This window comes from Sus scrofa, chromosome 9, assembly GCF_000003025.6.
Source record: "Sus scrofa isolate TJ Tabasco breed Duroc chromosome 9, Sscrofa11.1, whole genome shotgun sequence".
Taxonomy (NCBI): Eukaryota; Metazoa; Chordata; class Mammalia; order Artiodactyla; family Suidae; genus Sus; species Sus scrofa.
Window position 1 is genome coordinate 117,952,988 of NC_010451.4, and position 24,816 is coordinate 117,977,803.

At 34.9% G+C, this 24,816-nt stretch overlaps 1 protein-coding gene across 6 annotated transcripts in view; it reads right to left on the bottom strand.

Moving 5' to 3' along the window:
• Positions 1–24,816, bottom strand: part of RFWD2 (ring finger and WD repeat domain 2) — a 200,765-nt gene that overhangs the window by 39,484 nt on the left and 136,465 nt on the right. For 5 of the 6 annotated variants that reach the window (XM_021063674.1, XM_021063678.1, XM_021063675.1 and 2 more), the window contains 4 exons: positions 24,643–24,759; positions 16,926–17,043; positions 14,083–14,207; positions 12,877–13,037 (listed from right to left, as the gene is read on the bottom strand). In XM_021063674.1, the coding sequence (XP_020919333.1) occupies positions 12,877–13,037; positions 14,083–14,207; positions 16,926–17,043; positions 24,643–24,759 (521 nt within the window). Of the gene's footprint in view, positions 1–305; positions 1,640–12,876; positions 13,038–14,082; positions 14,208–16,925; positions 17,044–24,642; positions 24,760–24,816 lie in introns of those variants that run through there. The other variant, XM_021063677.1, reaches the window with a different exon arrangement.

The window sequence follows — 24,816 nt, forward strand, 5'->3', positions numbered from 1 at the left end:
TTAGCAAGAAAAGGCTCATGATGGAGTTCCTGTCGTGGTACAGAGGAAATGAATCCGACTAGGAACCATGAGGTTTCAGGTTCCACCCCTGGCCTTGCTCAGTGGGTTGGGGATCTGGCGTTGCCATGAGCTGTGGTATATAGGTCACAGATGTGGCTCAGATCTGGCGCTGCTGTGGCTGTGGTGTAGGCCGGCAGCTACAGCTCTGATTAGACCCCTAGCCTGGGAACCTCCACATGTCATGGGTGCGGCCCTAAAAGGATAAAAGACAAAAAAAAAAAAAAAAAAAAAAAAAAAAAGAAAAGGCTCATGAGTACGACCTGTGAAACTTAAATGACTCTTGGCTGCTAAAAATAAGGATTATACATATTCAGTTAAATATTTCAAACTAAGATAAAGGTATTTAGATAGTCTGGCATGAAATGAGGTATTTCCGTTTCTTATTTACGAGGTGATAACATGATTGTACGATCCATGACGAGATATACTAATTCTTGGCAATTAAAACAAAAACAAAAAAAGACGGGAGTTCCTGCTATGGAATACTGAGAATTAATAAGTATTACTAATACTGATACTTAGTAAGTAAGTTACTGTTTTAAATCCTAAAATACTTAGGATTTAAAACAGTAACTTAACAAAATGGAACTAAACCTTAAAGTTAGAATTAGCAGGAAACAGTTTCTCTTAAACAGTTGCTGTTGCTTTAATTGTTAAAAACATGTTTATTCGATTAGAAAAGAGTAATCATATTATCCATACATATACTTCAGCATATGAAACCAATTCAAGCAGTATTCTTTAAAAATGTTTAAATCAAAGAAATGATATCCAATATTCACTCTCTTACCTTCTACTACAGCTAAGGAAATTTGTAAGAACTATCAAAAGATAAATATTCAGAAATCAGTTAAATTTCTTCCTATCTCAAAATATTTTGGACACTTTTAAGCATGGTGGGGTAACAATGAAAATTATTTACAGGTTAATGGCATAATTCAGAATGCACTCACATATTAACATATTTCTTCTTCCCTTAAAAAAGGCAAAAACAAAACCTAAAACCAAGTAGGTTAAAGATATGTGTCAATTCTATTCCTCAAAATTCACATACTTCAGAAGGACAAACTTTTTTTTTAAGTATTTAATGAGAAAAAAATTATATGAACCATTCTAATATAGGTCAAATTCCATCACAGTACATATAAAAATGACAGTAATGAAATACTTAAAATGTCAACTAGTAGACCCACTAAATCGTTTTGTTGACTTCATTACATTTTCACCATAAAATATCTAATGCCACAAATGTTTTCACAGAAACTGTCCATACAATAGTGGACATTAAATTTAAGGAATAATTACACTTCATGTAATTTAGAGAAGAAATAAATGTCAGGTTTGGTTCAGCTGTCCATAACCTTCTTGTCGCCTCTCTTTTCTACTTGCCCACCCCACTCTAGTTTGGATACTAAGGGAAGAACAGGGCACTTAGAAGGAGATGAGAGCCACATCTTCCTGGAAGTCAGGGTCCATGCTCAGAATCTTCTTTCCTTCCACGCCCAAGACAGACAAGAGTTCATTCAGATTGGCCCTCTTCCAGTCAGGAAAATTTTCTAAAGTGTTATAAACCATCCAGCTAGAGGGAAGAAGAAAGGAAAGGAAAGATAAAAGGAAAAAGAGAAACAGAAATGAAGAAAGGAGAGAAGAAAGAAAAAGAAGCTCCATGTTGTTTTCTCAGTGTTACGAAGAATTTAGGATGAGATATAGTTTATAAATATGGGGAGTCAATATATATTAAAAGTTGCTTTTTTTTTAATTGAAGAAAAGAAAAAAAGGCCATATCTTATTTTTTAGTGTGTGTGTTTCTTCCTGAGGGAGTAGCAAAATCTAACAGACATGAGGAATTCATAATTACAATTATTCCTTCTTTAACAGATGCTTGAGAACCAATAATGCCTCTTGGTTACAGTGTGTAACAAATCTCCAGTGGTAACATAAATCATGTTTCCATACTTGATTGTTCACCTAATTCTACATGGAGAATTGGGGGAACTTTTCAAAACACAAATCTGTATACTCTCTTCCCATCCTCCTCCAAATACAGATTCAGAGATCTAAGAAGAGAACTGTTTTGTTAGATATATACATATTTTTGGAAGAGCCCAAGATATTCTGATGATCAATGAGGTTTGGGAATCACTGGTATAAATCTTATCATAGATTCCATTAGCATTTTAATGGAAGAAGACTGGCTTTCAACGTGTACCTTGCTTTCCCTAAGTTAATATAATCTGATGCTTTCTACAGTGTTTACTAAGTCAGGGAGGGATGCTTATCTCTTAGATAAAAGCATATATAAACTGGAAAATAGAAATGTGAAGTCTTTTGAGAGAAGACTGAGTTGTGAAATCAGTCTTTGTAATCAGAAAGCAAAGGACCGATAATAAATACCAATTCCCCTATAACTATACACACTTCAACATCATTTTCATCGCTTTTGAAAATATGCAAAAGCTTGGAATTTTTATCCTAAGGACAAAATGGTAATTATGAAACAATTATACAAGTGCCTATTGAAAGTTCATGTAGGAAAACTACTTCTCTTAAATTGATGTAGTTGCTACTACCATTAAGCTTTAAGTGCATCAATTAGATATTAGAAGTATCTCTCACCTCTACTCCAGCATTTCTTTGGTTTCAAAAGTCAGTATTTAATTAATTATGCAATAAATGAAATACTGGACAAGCTAAAAGATTGTATCATTCATTACAAAAATTATATATTAACTATACATTATGGGCAAACTATCTGCTTAGTGCTAGTGGTAATTTAAAAATGAATGTTACCAACAGCGAACACAAAACTTACTATATGTCAAAAAGTATTCTAAATCCTTTATGTACATTAATTTATTTTAGCATTATAACAACCCTAAAGGTAGGTTCCTACTATCATCAGTACTTTACAGAGAAACTGAAGCACAATGTAGTTAAGGAACCTGAGCAATGTCACAGATTAAGCTGGAAAATATGATTTGAATATCAGTGCCCTGGCTCCATATTCTGTGCTCTTACTTGATGCACTATGATGCATTTTTTTCAAGGAGTTTGCAGGCTAGCAGGGGATAGGGGACATGAACAAAAACAACAGTACAATGAAGTGTATTAATTCTTTTAGGAAATTTTTTTTTTTTTTTTTTTTTTTTTGTCTTTTTTGTTGTTATTGTTGCTATTTCTTGGGCCGCTCCCGCGGCATATGGAGGTTCCCAGGCTAGGGGTTGAATCGGAGCTGTAGCCACTGGCCTACGCCAGAGCCACAGCAACGCGGGATCCGAGCCGCGTCTGCAACCTACACCACAGCTCACGGCAATGCCGGATCGTTAACCCACTGAGCAAGGGCAGGGACCGAACCCGCAACCTCATGGTTCCTAGTCGGATTCGTTAACCACTGCGCCACGACGGGAACTCCAGGAAATGTTTTTAATAGTAGGAAATATGAGAGATTTAGGTAAAGAAAAGATAAGAACATAAAGTTTTAGTTATAAACACCTCAGAATGTTTCATTAAAGGTTTTACTTATTAGAAAAGAAAGAATATATTTCATTATATAACTAAAAAAGATGCTCTTGCCTCATATAATTTTATATAGTGTATGTGATGACTTTGTTAACAAATTCCCAGATAGAATCCTGCTGGACTGGGTTTCAAGGGAGGAAAATTAGGGGAATCATTATCCTGATATCCTTCACTATAGAGTTAGAGAAACCTTTCTATGATTCCTGGGGTTTCAAAGCCACAAAAGAAAACACCCACCCTTGAAAACCAAAGCTTTTTCTGGGATAGGATATGCGTGTGTGATTTGTTTTTGAAGAGCGATGAAAGTCTTAAGTGTCCTTTATAAGCATTGCCTTTTACCATTAGATATGTATTTAGAATTGGTAACCCAAGACTAGGTAAGTATGTACGATGTGGTTCAGAGCTTAAAAAAAAAAATGATACAGGTACCTACAGCCTCAGTGGGAGTCACCATGCACTCAGTATCTGCCTCCAACAAAAATATGCTGTCCCTTTACACAGACAGGATCACTTAACAGAAAGTAATCTGCATTCTTGAATCAATTACATTTCATTCCAATAGTTGCAGAAAAGAGTTATGCCACAGCATTGATACACAGAGAATATATAATCTCCTTTACCTAACTTCTAGTCTCTAAATAAAGCAGTGATGATAAAAAAGATTTAACAGAAATAAAGAATAAGAATACTGCCCCCAAATTACCTCTACTTTGTACCATTTCCTATTCAAGAAAGAATTTCTTAAAAAAAAATTTCTCAGTAGGTAAGCAAAAAAAAAAAAAAAAAAAAAAAAAAACCAAAACCAAAAACCAAAAACCAAAAAACAAAAGGAAATAAAAAAGCTAACGTTTCAGAAAACTTATGAAAACTTTATGGAAACAATTGATAAAAAAAAGTATTTTACTAATCTTTAGCTAAAAAAAATCAAAAGCTAATGTTGTAGAAAACTGTTTATGGAAACAAGTGATAAAAAAGATTATTTTACTAACAAGCTATTTTCATACTGGCAAAGATATTGGCATTATATTCCATGTTTTATGAGCATGGTCAAACTGAAATCTCTGAACTTTCTTGGTGCAAGAGCAAATGGAACCAGTTATAGTAAATCCTTAGAACAGAATAATATGGAGCCACTGAAAACACTCCTTTCAAAACATATTTAGACCTGGGAAATGTTCATGACAAAAGCAAAAGGTAAAGAATACCTTATACTAATATATAAGATAATATACGAATATAAGATATTCACTTTTATTGGGGGAAAAGTTCCTATGTATAGGAAAATTACATGGTTAATTATATTAAAATGTTCATATTAGTTATTTCTGGGAAAAATGATTATAGGCATTTTCTTGGTTTTTGTTTTTCTAAATTCTCTAAAATATACATGTATTCATTTCTAACTGTTTCTTTTAGTAATAAGCTACTATAACCATTTGCGGTCGGGGAGAAACCTAAGAGATAATGTTTTGAGATGATCACATCATTCTCCACCAATGTGCTTGCGAGGGAGATTCACTATGGCTCCAGACTTTCTTAATATAAAGCTGCAAAAAACTTTCTTGGAATCAACTCTAAATTAAATTAAGAATAATTATTTATTAATGAATTATCCAAATCATATCACTGATGCCTTTTAGGAGGCAGGTGGAAGGAAGAAATAAATTTTATATAAGTCAATATTAATACTTGCTAGAAATTGTGAATAGAATATTTTAGAAAGAAAGATTAAAATTAGAACATGAACTGTTGGTTATAGACTTTAATGATTCAGATAATGGTTGTATCCATTGAGTATCAGACAGCAAAAGTTACTACATCTGGAGACAAGAGGTTAAATAAATTACAGGGTACTTTTCAAGTAACTAGAGTCAAAAACTGAACTGAAACTGTAGTCTAATAGCCCACCATTCTCTACATTCAAAACTAGGGAGTTGACTGCTATATACAAAAACAAAGCAAATCATACTTACTTAAAGACTGTATAATTATTCAAATGGAATCGCTTTGGATATTCAATCCTACATGGACTAATACATTCAAATACAGTTTTGGAATTTTCAACTGCTTCAAATACATAGATAGTAATTTTCTTTTACTACAGCAAGTGAAACACATGATCAAGCTTATTTACATTTTAAAAATAACCAATGTGGAAATTAAATTCCAGAACCTAAATAAAAATAAAGTGATATGTGGTATTTCAATAGTTATTTCTTAAAAATTCATATTTTTTGAAAAATCATCAATTAATACTGAAATAGGTAATGCAAATAAGAGCTACTCTTGGGAGTAAAAAACCTAAGAGTTTGGCAATAATGAACATCCTTATGTCAAGAACTCTAATCTACACTGTATACAATAGCCAAGACACGGAAGTAATCTAAATGTCCACTGACAGAGGAATGGATAAAGAAGATGTGGTACACATACACAATGGAATATTACTCAGCCATTAAAAGGAAAGAAGTAATGGCATTTGCAGCAACATGAATGCACCTAGAAATTATCATGGTAAGTGAAGTCAGTCAGACGATGAGACACCAACATCATATGCTATCACTTACATGTGGAACCTAAAAAAAGGACACAATGAACTTCTTTGCAGAATGGATACTGACACACAGACTTTGCAAAACTTAATGGTTTCCAAATGAGACAGGTTGGTGGGTGGGGAGATGCACTGAGTGTTTGGGATGGAAATGCTATAAAATTTGGTTGTTATGATTATTGTACAACTATAAATGTAATAAAATTCACTGAGTAATAAAAAAATAACTCTAATCTACTAGTTTCTTTAATTAAAATAACTTCCAATGAATTAAAATAAAAAGGTAAAAAATATAAAATGAAGAATTTTGCATTCTTCATTAGTATAGAATAACTATTACCATTTATAAGTATTCTAGAGAGGATCTACATTTTAAAATAAAAAACTTCTTTAAAAAAAAAGTATTTTCACTAGACTTCAAACAAAACTTATCTTAAAACTCCCTTTGAAAATTAAATGTGTAGAAGAGGTTGTGGCATTTTAATGGTAGAAATGCTAGAGCCACTACCTTTGCAAGAAAAAGCAAAAGAACAAAGGGCAGAAGACTATTAGCCAACCCTAAAGTGACTGAATAAAAGTGCTTTTAGACACAGGGGAAATATTAGGAAGAAAGAAAAAGAGAAAGGACAAAGTACTACCCCTCAGATTAAAAGAAACAACATTAGACATAGTCTCTATCTTTAAATGGAAGTAATTAAAAGCAAATATTGTTAAGCCCTGAAGGAAAAACAGACAGACCACATGGAAAATGTGAAGGTGGGGGAAGCATGCTGTTTAACTTCCACAGTACAGTTAAAGGTAAAAGTAAAAGCAGAAATGCAGTAAATGCTACAATGAATTTGACCAGTATCTTTAAAAAAGGCAGTATACAGCATTCTTATCAGTTTATACGCAGAATGGCAGAAATAAAAAGAGTAGAAATTACATATAATCTTGGCTGATTATTCAAAACGGAGCTTGAAATTACTGGTTCATTTTTCAGCCAGAAGTAGCCAAAAAGAAATATATATTTTATATATAGAATTTTATATATAGAAAAAGCAAAGCCAGACAAAAATTTAATCTGCAGGAAAATATCCTACATTTTTATAAAATCTAGATACTGTCTTTTTTTTTTTTTTTTCCCCACTGTACAGCAAGGGGGTCAGGTTATCCTTACATGTATACATTACAATTACAGTTTTTCCCCCACCCTTTCTTCTGTTGCAACATGAGTATCTAGACATAGTTCTCAATGCTATTCAGCAGGATCTCCTTGTAAATCTATTCTAAGTTGTGTCTGATAAAAAGAATATATCTGTTGGTATTTGTGCCTCTCCCTCTACCACTCTTTCTTAATTTCTCATTCCCTCCATATGGCTAAATCACTACCATAAATGATAGCAAAAAGACATGTACAATTTTCATGTCATCATTAACTGAATAGTTTTAAGTTTTCTGTTAATTCATACAGTAGATTGATATACCACTAATATATGCCCAAATACAAAAAAACTTTCAAAGTTAAATGTCCTTAAATTGATCTCTTTCTTGTGATCAAAATTAGGTAGTACAGAAATCAAACAGAGAGAGATAATGAATTGTGTGGCTTTTTTAGAGACAGCCATTGATTTCATGTCTTAAATAATATAGGTGAGATTAAACATGGTATTATTTTCATATTCTCCAAAACAGTTCTTTGTACTTCTCCATCTCCAACTTCTCCCTTCTCTTTCTTTCTTAAAACCACTCCAAACTTATGTCGTACCATTCCTTTTTTTTTTGGTTCATCTTACTTATATTAGTAGTAGCATCTGACAAAGCCATCCATTCCTCCTCCTTGACTGTCTTCACTTGGCTTCCCAGGCACCAATTTTCCAAAAATTTTTTTGTCTTTTTAGGGCTGCACCCGTGGCATATAGTTCCCAGGCTAGTGTTTGAATCTGAGCTGTAGCTGCAGGCCTACACTACAACCACAGAAATGCCAGAGCCGAGCTGCATCTGCGACCTACACTGTAAGTCACGGCAATACCAGATCCTTAACCCACTGAGCAAGGGCAGGGATCAAACCCTACATCTTCATGGATACTAGCTGGGTTTGTTACCACTGAGCCACAATGGTTACCCCAACTTTCTAACTATTGATAACCATGCTTTCTCAGTCTTTTTGTTGATTCTTCACAATCACTGAACACTGGAGCACTGTGAAGTACACTCCCCTGGAGAGAACTCATCCCATTTCTTGCTTAAATATCTTTGACAGCTACAAAATTTTTACATCTAGCCCCACAATCTGCTAAGAACTCCAACTGGCATGTCCATTGGCAAGTAACATCTCAAACTTAACCAGTTTACAACTTTCCTATGAATTCCAAACTTGTCATCTCTACTTAGTATTTTTAGTAACTCTCAAACTTAGCCAGTCTAGAAGTCAATTCCTTGTCTTCTCCCCTGATCCTCTCCTGTAAGGCAGTTCCTCTAGTAGTCGCTTCCATCTTAACGCAATTCTGTGCTTAAAAATGCTTGGGGGAAAAAAACACCCACCTTACTGTCATCCTAGATTTTTCTGTTATTCTCCACATGTAATCTCCTTGCAATCCTATTCATTCCAAATTCAAAATATGAACATGATTACCTCTCACTGGCTTACCACTATCTAATCTTCTCTGGATAATTATGTAACAGCCTTCCTGATTCCAGTGCTGACACCTTATGTCTATTCTCTACAAAACAGCCAAAATGATTTTTCAAAATTTTAAGACAGATTATGTCACTACTTTGCTCAAAATCTTACAATGCTACACAATGCTCTCTTTAAACAGCTCTTCTTCACTGTTCTGAAATCATCTACTGCTCCCACCTAGATCACTGTAGTGCAGCAATATTGGCCTTCTTTCTGTTGCTTGAACACTAGCCACATTTTTACTTCTAGACCTCCGAACTGCTTACTCCACCTGAAATCTTCTACATTTAAACATGGATTACATTTTCATCTCCTTCCAGTCTTTAACTCTGCTTCTCAGGTCAGCATTCTGTCACCACCAATTAAAAACTACAACTCCCTGCTCCAGCATCCTCCTATGCTATTTTCCTGCTTAGTTTTTCTCCAAAGCACTTGTCACCTTCTAATATTTACTTTTTGTGTGTGTGTATCTCCTCCAGCACATAAAATTACAAGTCTCCTAAGAGGGCCATAATTTTTCTTTCTATAAAGTTTTGTTTAGAGCTTATCTCCAGTATCTAGAATTGTGTCTAGACATACTAAATATCTGCTGAATAAATGAACAAAACAGTATCTCATACCTTCTGCCTCATCTAAAACAAGGAAATAAAGTTATTTTTTGTGGCAAATTGAAGTGACAGTTAAATACAAGTCAGCTCTGAATTAAATCTGGAATGGTACTAAAGTGAGTTACAGAACTTTTAATTGTATTGTGAACTAAAGCAAGTTCCCTGGTGGTGCTGCTGTTGATCTAGGTAGCACACTTTAAGAACCTACTTTGGAGGCTATCCTATGAACTACAATGTGCATCCTTTTAGTCTAATATTACTTAGTTCTTTTGCTTCCTGCCGTAACAAAGCAAGGAACAGAGAATGTTTTAATTACATTTATTCTTCTCACTTGTTATTGTCAAGTACTTAATTCTGTGTGGGTATTAAATTCAATAAGACATAACTGCTTTATACAGTCAATATGCAGATTTACTTCATATTTACCATTTCTATTGTTTCCCATTCCTTTCTGCATCTCTGACCTTCATCTCCTATATTTTTTCCTTCTGCTTTAAGAATATCTTTTAAGATTTTGTCTAGTGTAGGTCTGCTAATAGAAAATTCTTCATTTTTATTCATCTAAAATATCTTTATTTTACCTTTGTCTTCAGAAATTCTCACTGGATATGGCATTTTACAATGGCAGGTATTTTCCTTCACACACTGAAGTTCTGGTTCCACCATCTTCTGATTTCTATTGCTTCACTGAGAAGTTGGCTGTCATTCTAATTGCCCATTCTCTGAAGACAGTTTTTCTTTGCCTTCTTTTAAGAACTCCCCTTTGTATTTCATTTCCAGCAGTTTTACTATGATGTGTCAAGGCATGGCTATTCCACCATCAGCAGGAGTCACAGGATCAGACACAATTAGCGTTAATCTAGCATTTAGTTAGCTTTACAGAAGGATGTAAGATAGGAAATTCAGCATGCATAGCATCTTCAAACCCATCAAGAGTCCAAGCAACTATTCACATGTATAGCGTCTTGGATCTCTCCCCAAGCCACACAGAGGAAGCACAACTGTCAAGGACAGTTAAGGTACAGGTGGTCTACCTTGACACAGAGATGTGCCTTGGTTTCCTGTCAGTCTTAAATTGTTCACATTGTATAGATATAAGGCCAATATGTCAACTCACAGTTATCTCTGTCCAGAAGCAGTAAGACAGATAGGGTTTCACAGTAAATTTAAGAGATAAATAGCTCCTCAATTGTCTTAGCTCAGTTTATTTCCACAGAATAGTGCCATGAGAAGGCAGACCCAAAATCAGATTTTTAGGCCAGCTAGGTCTGTTCAGGGTCTGGGGTCTAATATTAAATCTTTACTCACAATGTAGGTTTCAAGTCACTTGCTCTCTGGGATATGTTTATTGAATTTCTGTCTTAATATCTTTCATTAATTTTGTAAATTTCTCAACAATAGTTCTTTCAAATATCTGCCTCAGATGCATTATTTCTCTCCTCTCTTTTTAGGGCTGCACCCATGGCATGTGGAAGTTCCCAGGCTAGGGGTCCAGAGCTACAGCTGCCAGCCTGTGCCACAGTCTGCAACCTACACCACAGGTCATGGTAATGCCTGATCCCTGACACACTGAGCGAGGCCAGGGATTGAATCTGCAACCTCATAGTTCCTCGTGGGATTTGTTTCCGCTGTGCCACAGTGGGAACTCCTATACATATTTTTTAGTTCTAGAATATTCACTTTAAAAATAGTTTTCATTTCCCAATTTAAATTTTTGACCTTGTCTTTCATCTTGTCAGTACCGTTATTTTCAGGCTATGTCTGATAATATCCAGAGCTACTGTGAGTTTGTTTCTATTTTCTGATGCTTATGCTGAATTTATTAATGTTGTCTTGCCTTTTCCTCTGGTTTATTTTTTTAATTATGCCCTAGTTATTGTATTTTCAATTTTGAAAAAATAAAATTCTAGGATCATCTTCTTTAGAAGAATTTCTTACAGACAGGATTCATTTTGCATCCTGTCAACATAGCAATCCAAGATCACCTCACTTTACTCAGGATGGACATGATCTGAAGTTGAGGTGCAAAATCACCGAGAGCTTATCTTCTACTGGTTTTCCCTAGACTGCGGCCCTTTGGGGACCTAAACCAAGGTGAGTCCATCCATACAATGGTAAGCACTAGACTGCATTTCCCACGCCCCCATGAATCTATCCTAAGTGCTCCTAGCCATTCTACCCAAAGTGACAAATCCTCCCAGGGGAAAAAAAATACTCAAAAGCCAGGCTCGTATTCCTAGACTGGCAATTCTTTTTTATCTTATTTACTTTCCAATGACTTAAAACAGGTTTTGGTTTTTAAAATACATACACTTGATCTAACTTTTCTAGCTCTACTTGGATGGTTGGTCCAAATCACTGTTTCTGTCATTACTAAAACTGAAGCTGAGGAATAGAACTTTAAGTGAAATGCTTTGAATATATCTAATTAAAGTTAAAGTGTACCTACAAACTCAGATGTCTTAAAGTAATTATTAGACAGAATTGTTTGTGTTAAAAATAAAACCGAGTAAGCACCTAAAAAGCAATTTTTAAGAGATGACATTAATGAATGACTCATGTGTATAAAATCAAGACAATAAAATAATTACTTCTTCATATAACTTATGAGAAAGCTTTAAAATGTATAAAGAAGTGACAAGCTTTTTGAGGAAAAAAAAATTTTTGGCAACCTAGAAGTACAACTTTTTTGTTAAGAAATTAAATGTGTTTAAATATTCTTGTATAGGAGTTCTCATCATGGCTTAGGGGAAACAAATCTGACTAGCATCCAAGAGGATGCAGGTTCGATCCCTTGGCCTTGCTCAGTGGGTTAAGGATCCGGCCTTGCTGTGAGCTGTGGTGAAAGTCACAGACGTGGCTCGGATCTGGCATTACTGTGGCTGTGGCATAGGCCAGTGGGTACATCTGGGACTCAACCCCTAGCCTGGGAACCTCCATTATGCCATGGGTACAGCCCTAAAAAGATAAATAAATAAATATTCTTGTATAAACATATTTGTAGAGAACAATTTTGTCCTGAAACAGTAATTCAATTAGGTATACATACAGCCCACTCTCCTTTACCTACATCAAATTTTTTCCATCAGGTTCAGCTGAATGTTTACTGAACCTATACTACATGTGATCAATAAGGAAAATGAGATACAGTGTTTTTTTGCTAGACTTCCAGTCTAGCAGTAGAGACAGACAGATAATGTGGTAATGCTATAACAGAGGTACATCTAGAATGCTACAGGTACACAGGAGAGACATCCTGTCAGCATAATGTGCCATTTCAATTACTATTTCATTAGTGACATTTCAACTACTACTTTCTAAAATGCCTGTTTCCTTTGGTGATACAATGCTAAGCAAAAAAGAAAATGAATATCACATACCAATTTGTATTTTAAACTTAAAAAACTCACCTGTGTATACATAAACATAATGCATTACATGAGAGACCAAGGTTAAAGAGTGATATGAAAACTTACCCCATCTGGTAGTGCCCTCCAGCACACGGCACTAACAAATTCATTTGTATCATCTTCTTTTCGGTCTTTGTCCAGGACACTTTTGACCGTATCAAACTTAAAAGTTAGCAAAGTCTTAGAAAGTCCTTTATAGTACAGGTAAAGAGAGTTGTTCTCGCTTCCTGAAAAAATAAAATAAAAAACCAATTTTTTTAGAATGGGAGAATTTAGAATTAGGACATCACATTCATAAGGTAACTATCACTCAATGTTTAAGTTCAAAGACTAATATTCTTTCATGGTTAAATATAAAGATTCAAAGTTGAAGAGTTCTTGGGAATCATGTGAGAAAAGGAGTCACAGAAAAACAAAAAATAAAAAACCTTTACTAATCTAAAGAAATAACCACTGACAAATGATATAATATTGATATAAAAATCATTTTAGCAGAGTCTAGAGAAGAATCAGAACTCTGTTATTATAATGTGATCTTAAATTACATTTTAAAATATTTCTGTCTAGAGAGGAAAAGAAAGTTATAGCACTTAAAAAGGTAAATTTTAATACTCTACAAATTTTATTTTACATTCCCCAATAAAAAATGAGTAGTCTAGAAACCTATATTTTTGAGCAGTTTTTTAAAGTAAGAGCCTTGCTTTGATAGGGTTTAGGCTTGTATATGTGTGGAGACAGTCAACTTTACTAAATAAAGGTCAGGTCATTTGAAAGTAGTAACAAATATCCAGGCATCAGATGTATCGAAGCATTTGAATAGTATCAAATTTGATTTTCCTATTTCTGATTTAAATTTGTATAAATTATCAACAATCAAAGTCCTAGAATAACAGAGCAAGACTATTCAAACAGACTGGTTATTGAAGAGAACACAGTGGTGGGGAAAATGAACATCAAGCTTAAGAAGACAACTGCATCCAAAATTAAGATATCAGCAGAAATTAAAATTTTGTCTTCTAAATAACATGTATAGAAACTGTACTAATGGAGAACAACTACAACATAATTAAAACCTTATGCTATTTCATGTGGTCAAGGCTTGAGCTCAGCAAAGGAGAGGACTAATCCTTTTTCTAATCCAAGGAAAAGTCAACATGCTACCTTCTGAATGTACATATCATTTCTTGAGTTGGTATGTAGTCTATTCCACTGAATGCAATTACAGTGACAGATATCTACTAAAAAGTTTCAGGAAAAGATAATTTCACTTACCACAGGCTATATAATCTCCATTGGAAGCGAGGCCTACAAAGTTTTTTTCATTAATATGACCTTTGAAGGAACGTAGACAGTATGGTTTCCCTACATTCCACAGCTTTAGCTGGCTGTCTGTTGAACTGAGATAAACACAAAAAGTTAGAACATCTTTAAGATTTCATGAAATGAAATGCATCACTACTAATTAGAGGCAATCCAGTTTGGTGGCTGAGAATGCAGACTCTGGAGCCAGACTGTCTGGGAACACTCAATACGCCATTAATTTACTTTTTACTTCAGGAAATTTATACAGCCTCTCTGGCTTCAATTGTTTTCATTGGTTAAATGTGAAATATAATGATTCCTACCTTACAGAATTAGATGAATGATATAAGATATTGCAAGAATTAAATTAATTCATTTTAATGCTTTCGATAGTCCCTGGGCAAGCAGGAAATAATAAACATTATCCATCAATAGTACCATACCCTCATCAAACAAGACTGCTCTATTGGGAGTTGTACTTAATTTCAGTTTTTCTAGATTATTTGATTTACTTTTCAATTGTTAAATATAAACAATTTTCATAAGTTAGTTGTCCTGCTGGGGTGGAATACCATCAATGGTTGAATGGTCTATTTAGCTTATCTTACTAAAATGACATGCAAATGCAGCTAATAATTAAAAATAGCTGAATAAAAAAACACTGCTAATCCTATCATACAAAGACAGGATTTGAATAAAACACCATGTTTTTGTTTCCTGCTGAATTTCTGTTACAAAAGTAGGATCATACAACCTACATTATTTTGTCAAGAACGTCTTCCTCATTCAATAATTTATATTTTTTATGTAAAAGAAACATGTTTCTATATCTTTATTAATGATTACACAATAAATCATCTGTTCTCTTACTCTAACATTCATAGAATAGGGTAGACCATGCTAATGTTTTACATAGATTTATTTTATTCAAAGATTCACGACATAAGTAGTATTATTAGTTCCCCTTCAGAGGTGAGGAAATAGATTTGAAGGCTAAGGATAATTTCAGGGTATCACAGCTAGTAAATGGTAGAGCCAAGACTGAAACTGTCTTATTTCAGAAGCCAAACTTCAAACTCTAGGTACTTCTCTATTGCTTCTATTCACTTTCAACATACCATCTATTCCTAGGCATTTATGCTGTTTTAAATTGTCCATTGCTTAATAATATTGCATTGAAAATCCCTTTGTGTGTATTTATTGTCCAAGAATTCAGAGGTTGAAACAATATGTATATACTTTAATATTACTTTCCAGTATTTCCAAATGTACTTGTCTCAAATACTTATAAACATCAATTACGTCCAAGAGGTAAATCATCGTAATTTATAAAAACTAAGAAGGAAAAAAGACTAGTGAATATATAAACAACAAATCCACATTAAAAAGCTCAACTGAGATTTCCAATGTATATAATTAACTAGTTGAAATCAAACTAACTGATTCAACATTTATAAGTCTGAAATTTAAGAAAAATATTTTTGCCATATAATCTATCATTCACATTTGAATCTGAATAATATTTTAGTTATTTACTACCCATTATTATTTCTAAAGATGGGATACTTTTTGACTAGTTACTACTTACTTTAGAGTTGTGAACTAATTGCCTATATTAATTCCCCTTAGAAAGCTCAGCCTTTTCTTTTTTCTCCCTTTTTTGGTAACTCAATTCAAATGACCTCAACTCAAATTACCAAGTTCTTATTGAGAGCAACCCGCATGGTGGGCGGTCCCCACTATTAGGCACTGGCATTAATAATCTCCTAAGGGATATTAGAAACCACGTGAAAAAAAGAAAAAAGGAAAACAGTGTAAGATTAAGCTTGAGAAGAAAAAAGGAGATTTACTAGAAAAAAGAGAACAGTGAAATGGATGACAGAAAGAAGGGACTGTCTGTTAGTAGAAGAGCTTGGTCCACAGTATTTGAGCAATGAGATTTATTTATCTGGTTGTTATCTTGTTACTGCCAAACAAAATAAAAGACAACTAAAAGCTTATATTATGATTCCCTAGTTCAGAAGGCTTCTCGAAGGACATCTGTCAGGTGTAAGCAGTCATATTTAGAAAGTTCTTTTCAGAACATATTTAAAACTCACCATGAAATCAGAGGAAGATCAAGTAACATGGAAATGGAATAAAAAATGTCAACCAAGGAGTTCCCATTGTGGCTCAGCAGAAACCAATCTGACTAGTATCCATGAGGATGCAGGTTTAATCCCTCACCTTGCTCAGTGGGTTAAGGATCTGGTGTTGACGTGAGCTGTGGTATATTTCACAGATGTGGCTCAGATCTGGTGTGGCTGTGGCTGTGGCATAGGCCAGTGGCTACAGCTCAGATTTGACCCCTAGCCTGGGAACCTCCATATGCCATTGGGTGCGGCCCTAAAAAGACAAAAAAAAAAAAAAAAAAGTCAACCAAATATTGCTTAAAAGCAAAAATACTACTACCCTATTGCAATGTAGATTAATGTATAATAACCTATTAGTAGACTTTAATAAATAAAACACTTCTCATTCTATTGCATCAACTATATTGTTTCTCTTTTTATAAGGAAAGGCTGAAATCTAATCTGAGGTTCAAATGTTTAAGGGGGCAACACTAAAAATAGTATTATCAAGATTTTATTCACAAATAACACAGAAGTGAGCAATACAGACGCAAATATACATATGCTCTCATTACACAAGTTACAAAAACCTACTATTTAAGAAGAAGTGCATGCACCACAGTGTTGTTACTCTTTACAAAACCCATGGCGGGTGACGTTACAAACACGTTAAGCTCAACTTCTGAAAAGAGTAATACTCACGCAGACACAATTTCCTCACCGCTCACAAACTTTGCGTAAGAGACTGCTTTTCGGTGTCCTTTGAATACCATGATTGGCTGTTTAGTGTTACGAAGATCATAGTAGTGAACACAGTGATCTACAACAAAGCAAAACAAAAGAAAACAAAAAGGGAAAAACGCAGTATATGAAAAAATGGTTTTGATATTTTTCATCAAATGTTTCAGAGACAATGTCAAATCTATAATGGCCAGACAACTGAAGGCAATGACTCATTTTCAAAGATAAGAAGATGTAGTAGGTTTTCTGTTTTGAACCCAGGACAATACAGTTGTATAAAAAAGTATATACACGTACGCTCATGTCAGTCTGAAAGGGAGTTTCACTGATATTTCTTGAGATCCTGGCTCTAGAAAGAGTATTAAGGGTTTAAAGAAACTGAAAGTTTTTAAATATATCCTTATATTTTGATGGCTTTATAAAAGAAAACATTTTGGACTTCTGATTAAACAATATGTTAATAATTTTATTTCTCACATTTGCCTTCTAAAATACATTTTCTTCGTGTTTCTGCTGTGGTGCATTGGGCTAAAAATCTGACCACAGTGGCTCAGGTCGCTGTGGAGATGTGGGTTTGCTCCTCACAGTGGGTTAAAAGCACCTGGCATTGCTGCAGCTGTGGTGTAGATTGCAACTGCAGCTTATATTCAATCCCTGGCCTGAGAATTTCCATGGGTGCAGCCATAAAATTAAAAGAAAAAAAAAAAAACTTAGAAGAAAACCTTTGCAACTTTGGGTTAAGTATAAGATATATTTTCTTGAGATACACTTTACATATAATAAAAATCAACTTAAAGCATACAGTTCAGTGATTTTTAGCAACTTAACCCAGTGTTGCAACCAACACCATAAATTAGTTTTAGAACATTTTCCTCATCTCAATAAAATTTCTCATGCCCACTTACCACCCACCATCCTAGGCTGTATTTTACCTCTGTAAATTCATCTTTTCTGGACTTTTCACATAAATGGAATTATATAATGTATAGCTTCTTACACTTTACATAATGTTTTTGTAGTCCAAATTTTAACATGGGTCAGCAGTTTATTCTTTTCTCCTGCTGAATAGTATATAATAAGTAGATATACCACATTTTGTCTAGTTTAGGGATACTGTTTTCCATTTTTTCAGTTATCGTGAATAATGCTGCTATGAACAATCATGTTCAAACCTTTGTGTGGACATTGATTTAGGTCTCAGGTTGATACCTCGAAAATGTAATTACTGTGTCATGTGATAATTTTGCGTTTAACTTTTTAAGAAACTGACAAACTGTTGACTGCACCATTTTACCCCACCAGCAATATATAATGGTTCCAATTCCTTTACCTGAGTTCTTTGAAAATTTCAGATACATATCTGAAATGTGTTTTGTAAATATTTTCAAACCTTGTGCTATTTTTTATTTTCTTAATAGTGATTTTGAAACACAGAACTTCTAAACTTTGATAAGGTCTAATTCATCTTCTTTTTCTTCACATAAAAATAAGAAATCTTTGACTAATCCAAGGTCTTAAGGATTTTTCTATTCTTTTCTAAAAGCTTTATTGTTTTGGTTCTTACACTTAAGTCTGTGATCAATTTTAAGTTAGTTTTTGTGTATAGTGTGAAGTAAAGGTCTTAGTTGATCTTTTTGCATGTGGATGGATATGAACCCAGTTGTCCCAGTATCATTTGAGAAGAGACTACTTTTTCCCCAATGAACAACTCTGGCACCTTTGTTGAAAATGAATGTATTATAAAGATTTACTTCTAGATTCTTAATTCTAACCAATTGACCCACATATGCCTACTCCTGAGGAGACAAGATGGAGAAGGACTTCATCTCCTCTCATAAAAACACTAAAATCACAACTAACTGTTGAATAACCATCAACCAAGAGACTGCAACCTACCGTAAAAAGATATTCTACATCTAAAGACAAAGAAGAAGCCACAACAAGATGGTAGGAGAGGGGAACCTGCACAATCTAATCAAATCCCATACCTGCTGGGTCGGCAACCCACAAACTGGAAAAACTATATTGCAGAGGTTCTCCCACAGGAAGTAAGAACTATGAGTCCCATGTCAGGCTTCCCAGCCTGAAGGTCTGGCATTGGGATGAGGAGACCCCAGAGCATATGGCTTTGAAGGGAAGCAGAGTTTGAGTGAAGGAACTCCACAGGGCTGGAGGGAAACAGAGACTCCACTCTTGGAAGGTGGAGGTTTCACAAGGTTTCACAAGCACTGTGACCCAGGGCAAAGCAGAGACTCCTTAGGAACTTAGGCCAGAACCATCTTCAGGTATTGGAGGGTCTTCTGGAGAGGCAGGGGGTCAGCTGGGGCTCACTGTGGGAGTGGGGACACTGATGGCAGAGACCTCAGAGAGTGTTCTGTGGGACCACAGCCACACCAGTGGGCAGATAGGCTGCCTGGGGCCATCCTGAGCACCTCTAAATACACCACCTGGCACAGCCCTACCATGGATAAGACCCAGATCCACCCACCAGTCGAAAGGCATCAGAAGCAAGAGGAACTAAGATTCCTCAGCCTGCAGAACAGAGACCACAAACACAGGAAATAAGACAAAAAGAGACAGCGGAGAAATAGGTTTCAGATGAAGTAACAAGATAAAACCCCAGAAGAACAACTAGTTCAGATTAACGATAGTAAAGATGATTTAAGAAAAAAAAGGGAGGTACATATGACTGCTTTTCTGCCCGTACAACAATGTCTTAACAACTACAGCTCTGGAATTTGGAAATTGGGAAGAAGAGTCCTCCAACTTTTTGTGACGTTTTTTCAAAACTGTTTTGCTAATTCCTCATATTTTCCACTTTGAATTTATCCTACTTTGAGTTCATTGAGCTTCTTGGATATATAAATTGATGTTTTTCATCCAATTTGGGGGTTTCTGGGCCATTATTTCTTCAAATATTTTTCTGGCCCTTTCTCACCTTATCTTCTGAGAATCTGTACTGTGTGTTCTCCTACGCTTAATGGTGCCTCATAGGTTTCTGAGGCTCCATTCATTTTTCTCCATTCCTTTTTTCTTTCTGTTACTTAGACTGAATAAGCACTATTGATCTACCTCCAAGTTCACTCACTCTTCTGCCAGCCCAAATTTTCTCATAAGCCCCTCTAGAGATTTTTTTCGTATCAGTTATTGTACTTTTCAACTACAGAATTCCTGTTTTTTATTTCTATTTTAAAAACATTCTCTATTTTATAAGACATATTTGTCATATTTTACCTCTATTTCTTAAAGTTTAATTCACTGAATATTTATTCATTTATTTATTTTTGTCTTTTTGCTATTTCTTGGGCCACTCCCGCGGCATATGGAGGTTCCCAGGCTAGGGGTTGAATTGGAGCTGTAGCTGCCAGCTTACGCCAGAGCCACAGCAACGCGGGACCCGAGCCGCGTCTGCAACCTACACCACAGCTCACGGCAACGCCGGATCATTAACCCACTGAGCAAGGGCAGGGACCGAACCCGCAACCTCATGGTTCCTAGTCGGATTCGTTAACCACTGTGCCAAGACGGGAACTCCTTTTTTTTTTTTTTTTTGGCTTTTTGGCTTTTTGCTATTTCTTGGGCCGCTCCCGCGGCATATGGAGGTTCCCAGGCTAGGGGTTGACTCGGAGCTGTAGCTGCCAGCCTACGCCAGAGCCACAGCAACACATTTGTAATAACTGACTTAAATTCTCTAGTAAGCCCAACATCTCAGACAGTTTCTATTGACTGAATTTTTCCTGCTTCTTCGTATGTATCTCATAATTTTTTGCTAAAAACTAGACACTTCAGATAATAAAAAGAGACAGCTCCAGAATCAGTTCCCACCTCCCTCTCCCAGGTTTGCTGTGGCTAGCCTTTTCGTCGGGGATGGTGCTGTCATTTACTTGGTTTAGTGACTTTTCCAGAACTAATTCTGTAGAGTCTATAATTGCTGCAGCGTGGGACCACTGAAGTCTCTTAATCAGTTTTGTTTTTGTTGTTTTTTTTAACCCGAGTAAAGGCTGCTACTGAGTCAGCATCACTTAGTAATCATGAGAGTTCCTTAAATGGTTTGTGTCAGTATGTCTTCTACCCTTTGCCAAGGGAATCTGTGCGTGTGTGTCAGGGCATGCTTTCGAAGCTCAGGCAACTTATACATCTATCTTAGCCTTTATTTACTTCTTGCTCATTATTTACACAGAGCCTCTGGGTCTGCCAGAGGTAAGCAACCAGAAGCCTAACCAGTTTTTACTGGATAGGCAGACTGGCCTGCACAAGTACAAAGCATTACTATGCCAAGAATATACAGGGCTTTTTTAAAAAGCTGTGGCCCAGATCTTTCTTTCAAATTTTTGACTGGACTCTTGCTTACCCCTATGGGTATCACAGCCTTAGATACTTGTGGTACTACATCTTTCTGTAGTGTCATCATCATTTTAAAATTCTTCATAATTTGAAGACTAAGCACATGACCTCATTTCTATTTTTCTTTTCCCTCTTTTTACTTTGAAACTTCAAGCCTGAAGAAAAGTTGAAAGAATAATACATCTGTAACTTTCAACCTAGACTCACCAACTCTAAGCATTTTACAATATTTGTTTTATCTTCCCTTCTACAAACTTAACTTGCATTCTATATTCAAATGATCCAACTGTTTTAAAAAAAACCTTGAAAAAACTTTTAATTTTGTTCAAGGGTAACATAGTATATTTAGTTTCTCTTTGTTATTTTATATATAATGATTTTGTAATACTGTTATTTACCTGCATCCTCATGGATACTAGTTGGTTCATTACTGCTGAGCCACAGTGGGAACTCCCTAATACTGTTATTTTTGAAGCATCTAGGATATAGTTGTTTTGCAAAGTGTTCCACAAGTTTGAATTTGTCTGAATGTTTTCCTATTATAAAGTTCCTCTTACATGTTTTTGACAAGATGACTATAAAACTGATGGTCCTTCAAAATGCAGCACATCAGGAGGCATATAATGTTTGCTTCATGGTGGTCTTAAATTTGATTGCTTAGTTAAATGCCTCTACGGCCTTGTCAATTTAGAGAGAATCTGTTTAATTTTTTAATCAAATGATGCTACTTGTACAACCATGAAGAACACCAACATAGAACAATTTCCAGTACAATAAATACTTTTCCTATAGGGATACTTTAAAAAAACAAAAACAAAAACAACAAGACACTCAATTTCACCACAGTTGATTAATATCAACAGTGACTACTGTTAATATGTTAAAATAATACAATGGAAATAATTTGTTTGGAATAGATGTAGAAATATCCTACTGAACTTTAATGCCTTATAAAGAGTTTATAACCTTTCGCTAAATTAAGAATAAAATAACTGCAAACGATAAGTCCAAGTTTTTTTGTTTTTCTGTTTTTCTGCTTTTTAGGGCCACACCTGCAGCATATGGAAGTTCTCAGGCTAGGGGTCGTACTGCAGCTACAGCTGCCAGCCTATAACACAGCCACAGCGAAGCGGGATCCAAGCTGTGTCTGCAACCCACACCACAGTTCATGGCAACACTGGATCCTGACCTACTGACCAAGGCCTGGGATCAAATCTGTATCCTCATGGACACTAGTTGGATTTGTTTCTGCTTCACCGTAACAGGAACTCCCCTGGGTCAAAGTTTTAAGTACATTTTATGACACAACCATCCTAGAGTATGTTCCAAAAAAGCAAGAAAATGAACAGAAATATACTCCATCTATATACATTATGGCCAATCAGAGATCAAAGTGAACTTCAAAAGTAAAAGAAATTTTAGCCTACGCCAGAGCCACAGCAACGCCAGATCCAAGCCGCATCTGCAACCTACACCACAGCTCCTGGGAACGCTGGATCTTTAACCCACTGAGCGAGGCCAGGAATCTAACCCGAAACCTCATGGCTCCTAGTCGGATTCATTTCCACTACGCCATGATGGGAACTCCAAAATAGCAACACTTTTATCCACTCTTAACAAATAACACTTTTTAATGAAATGGAAAAAAAGTATTTTAAATGGTAACAAAACTATAACACACACAGAAAAAAATTAACCAGAAAGGCCTGGAACCTAAATGAAGTTAAATTATAAAATTTCACTGAAAGTCAAAATAATCCAAACAAAAAGATACCCTACGTAACTACGTAGTAAGACAAAACATCTTAATATCAGTGGTTCCAAAATTAACAAATAATCATAATGTAATTTAGATGAGACTCCTAAAATAATTTTCCTAGAATTAGAAAAATATAAATCTTAACACTTACATGGACATGCAAAAATTAACTAAGAAATATATGAAAATTTAACAGTGGGGGCAAAACCACCTGCCAGATAGCTGAAGCATTTTGAAAGCACACTTCCCTTTTGCTGAAAGAAGTTTTGAAGATGCTCATGTCTAACATTTGTACATATTAAAGACTGATTATAACTTCTATTCATAAGTGATGGCCAATGGTTAGTGAGTGTGTTTATAACATTAAAATTAAAAAATTATTTTAATTAAATGCATAATAAAATATTGAAAATAACTAAGCAATTATTGAGCATCATATTCTAAGAGCTCTATACATAGCATTTTCTTCTCATAATCCTCTTAAGAGCCTCAAAAGATTATCTCTATTGTAAAGATAAGGAACCAGGGGAGAGAAGTTAATCAACTTACCCAAAGTCACATTTCTAGTCAGTAACAAAACAGGGATTTAAATAAGGGAGTAGTAGGTTCCAGAAAAGGGGAGCACATTAAAGAAAAATTCTATCTGCTAATGAAAAGAGAATTCTATCCACATATACATGTTCATCCATACTCTCTTGGAATTTAACTATGAAATTACATTAGTATCCAAGAGAAATTAATATTGTTAGAATAAAGAAAAGATGTAATGATAAATTAAGATTTAAATTTATATTTTTAAAAGGTAATGTGTTCATGATACGGTGCTAGATTATCTCTTTTTAAAAAACCGAGATCATCAATTAAAAAAAAAGAATCAAGGAGATCTCTCAGTGCAAAACCTAAACTACAGGTGTTTACTGCTTTAGTGAACACTCAAGGTGGGAAACCAGATATAGAATACAAATAAATTTAAGAGTAGAGTGACTATATAATTTATTCTCCAACCCATACACTTTTGAGAATGAAAGAAGGCCCTAAGAGCATTTATGGTAAAACAAATATAAACTAGGATTTCCCTGGGCAAACCCAGATATTGGGTCATCCATACTTGAACAAAAAATTCTTTGCTATGATTTTTTTTTTTGAGTACTTAAAGTTTTTAATCATGGAATACATGCTAACATATTATCTATCTTACTCACTTTCCTTAGATGGATGCTTTGGGCAGAGTAGGCACTCAATAACTATTGAAGGAATAGGTTTCCTCTGTCTATACAATATAGCTTCTTAAGCTTGTGATGACATAAGCATTAATTCATGCATGCAAAAACTTAGGTGAATAACAAAAAATAATCTACAAACCTATCTCTATATATTAAACATGGGTGACAGAATACTGAAATTAAGGCACAGTGATTAATGAGTAATAATGGCATACTACATACTTCTAATTTAGGATGTAATAATGAAAACAAAGTTTAAACCTACAAAGAAAGTTATGCCTTTTAAAATGTTCTTCTATCCAAGTCATGATAATCAACCAAGATCAAAAGAAGACAATCTTTCACTTCTTACCTGCACAGCCGAAAGCCAAATGGTATCTAGAAGAGGGGCTGAATTTAACGCAGCACACATTAGCCTTCGCCTCAATGCTTGCCACTGAGTTGTCTAAGTTGGTAGACCATAGCTTCACTAAGAGTAAGGGACAATAAAAAATGAAAATAAATACATTAGCCAATGCTTCTGTAA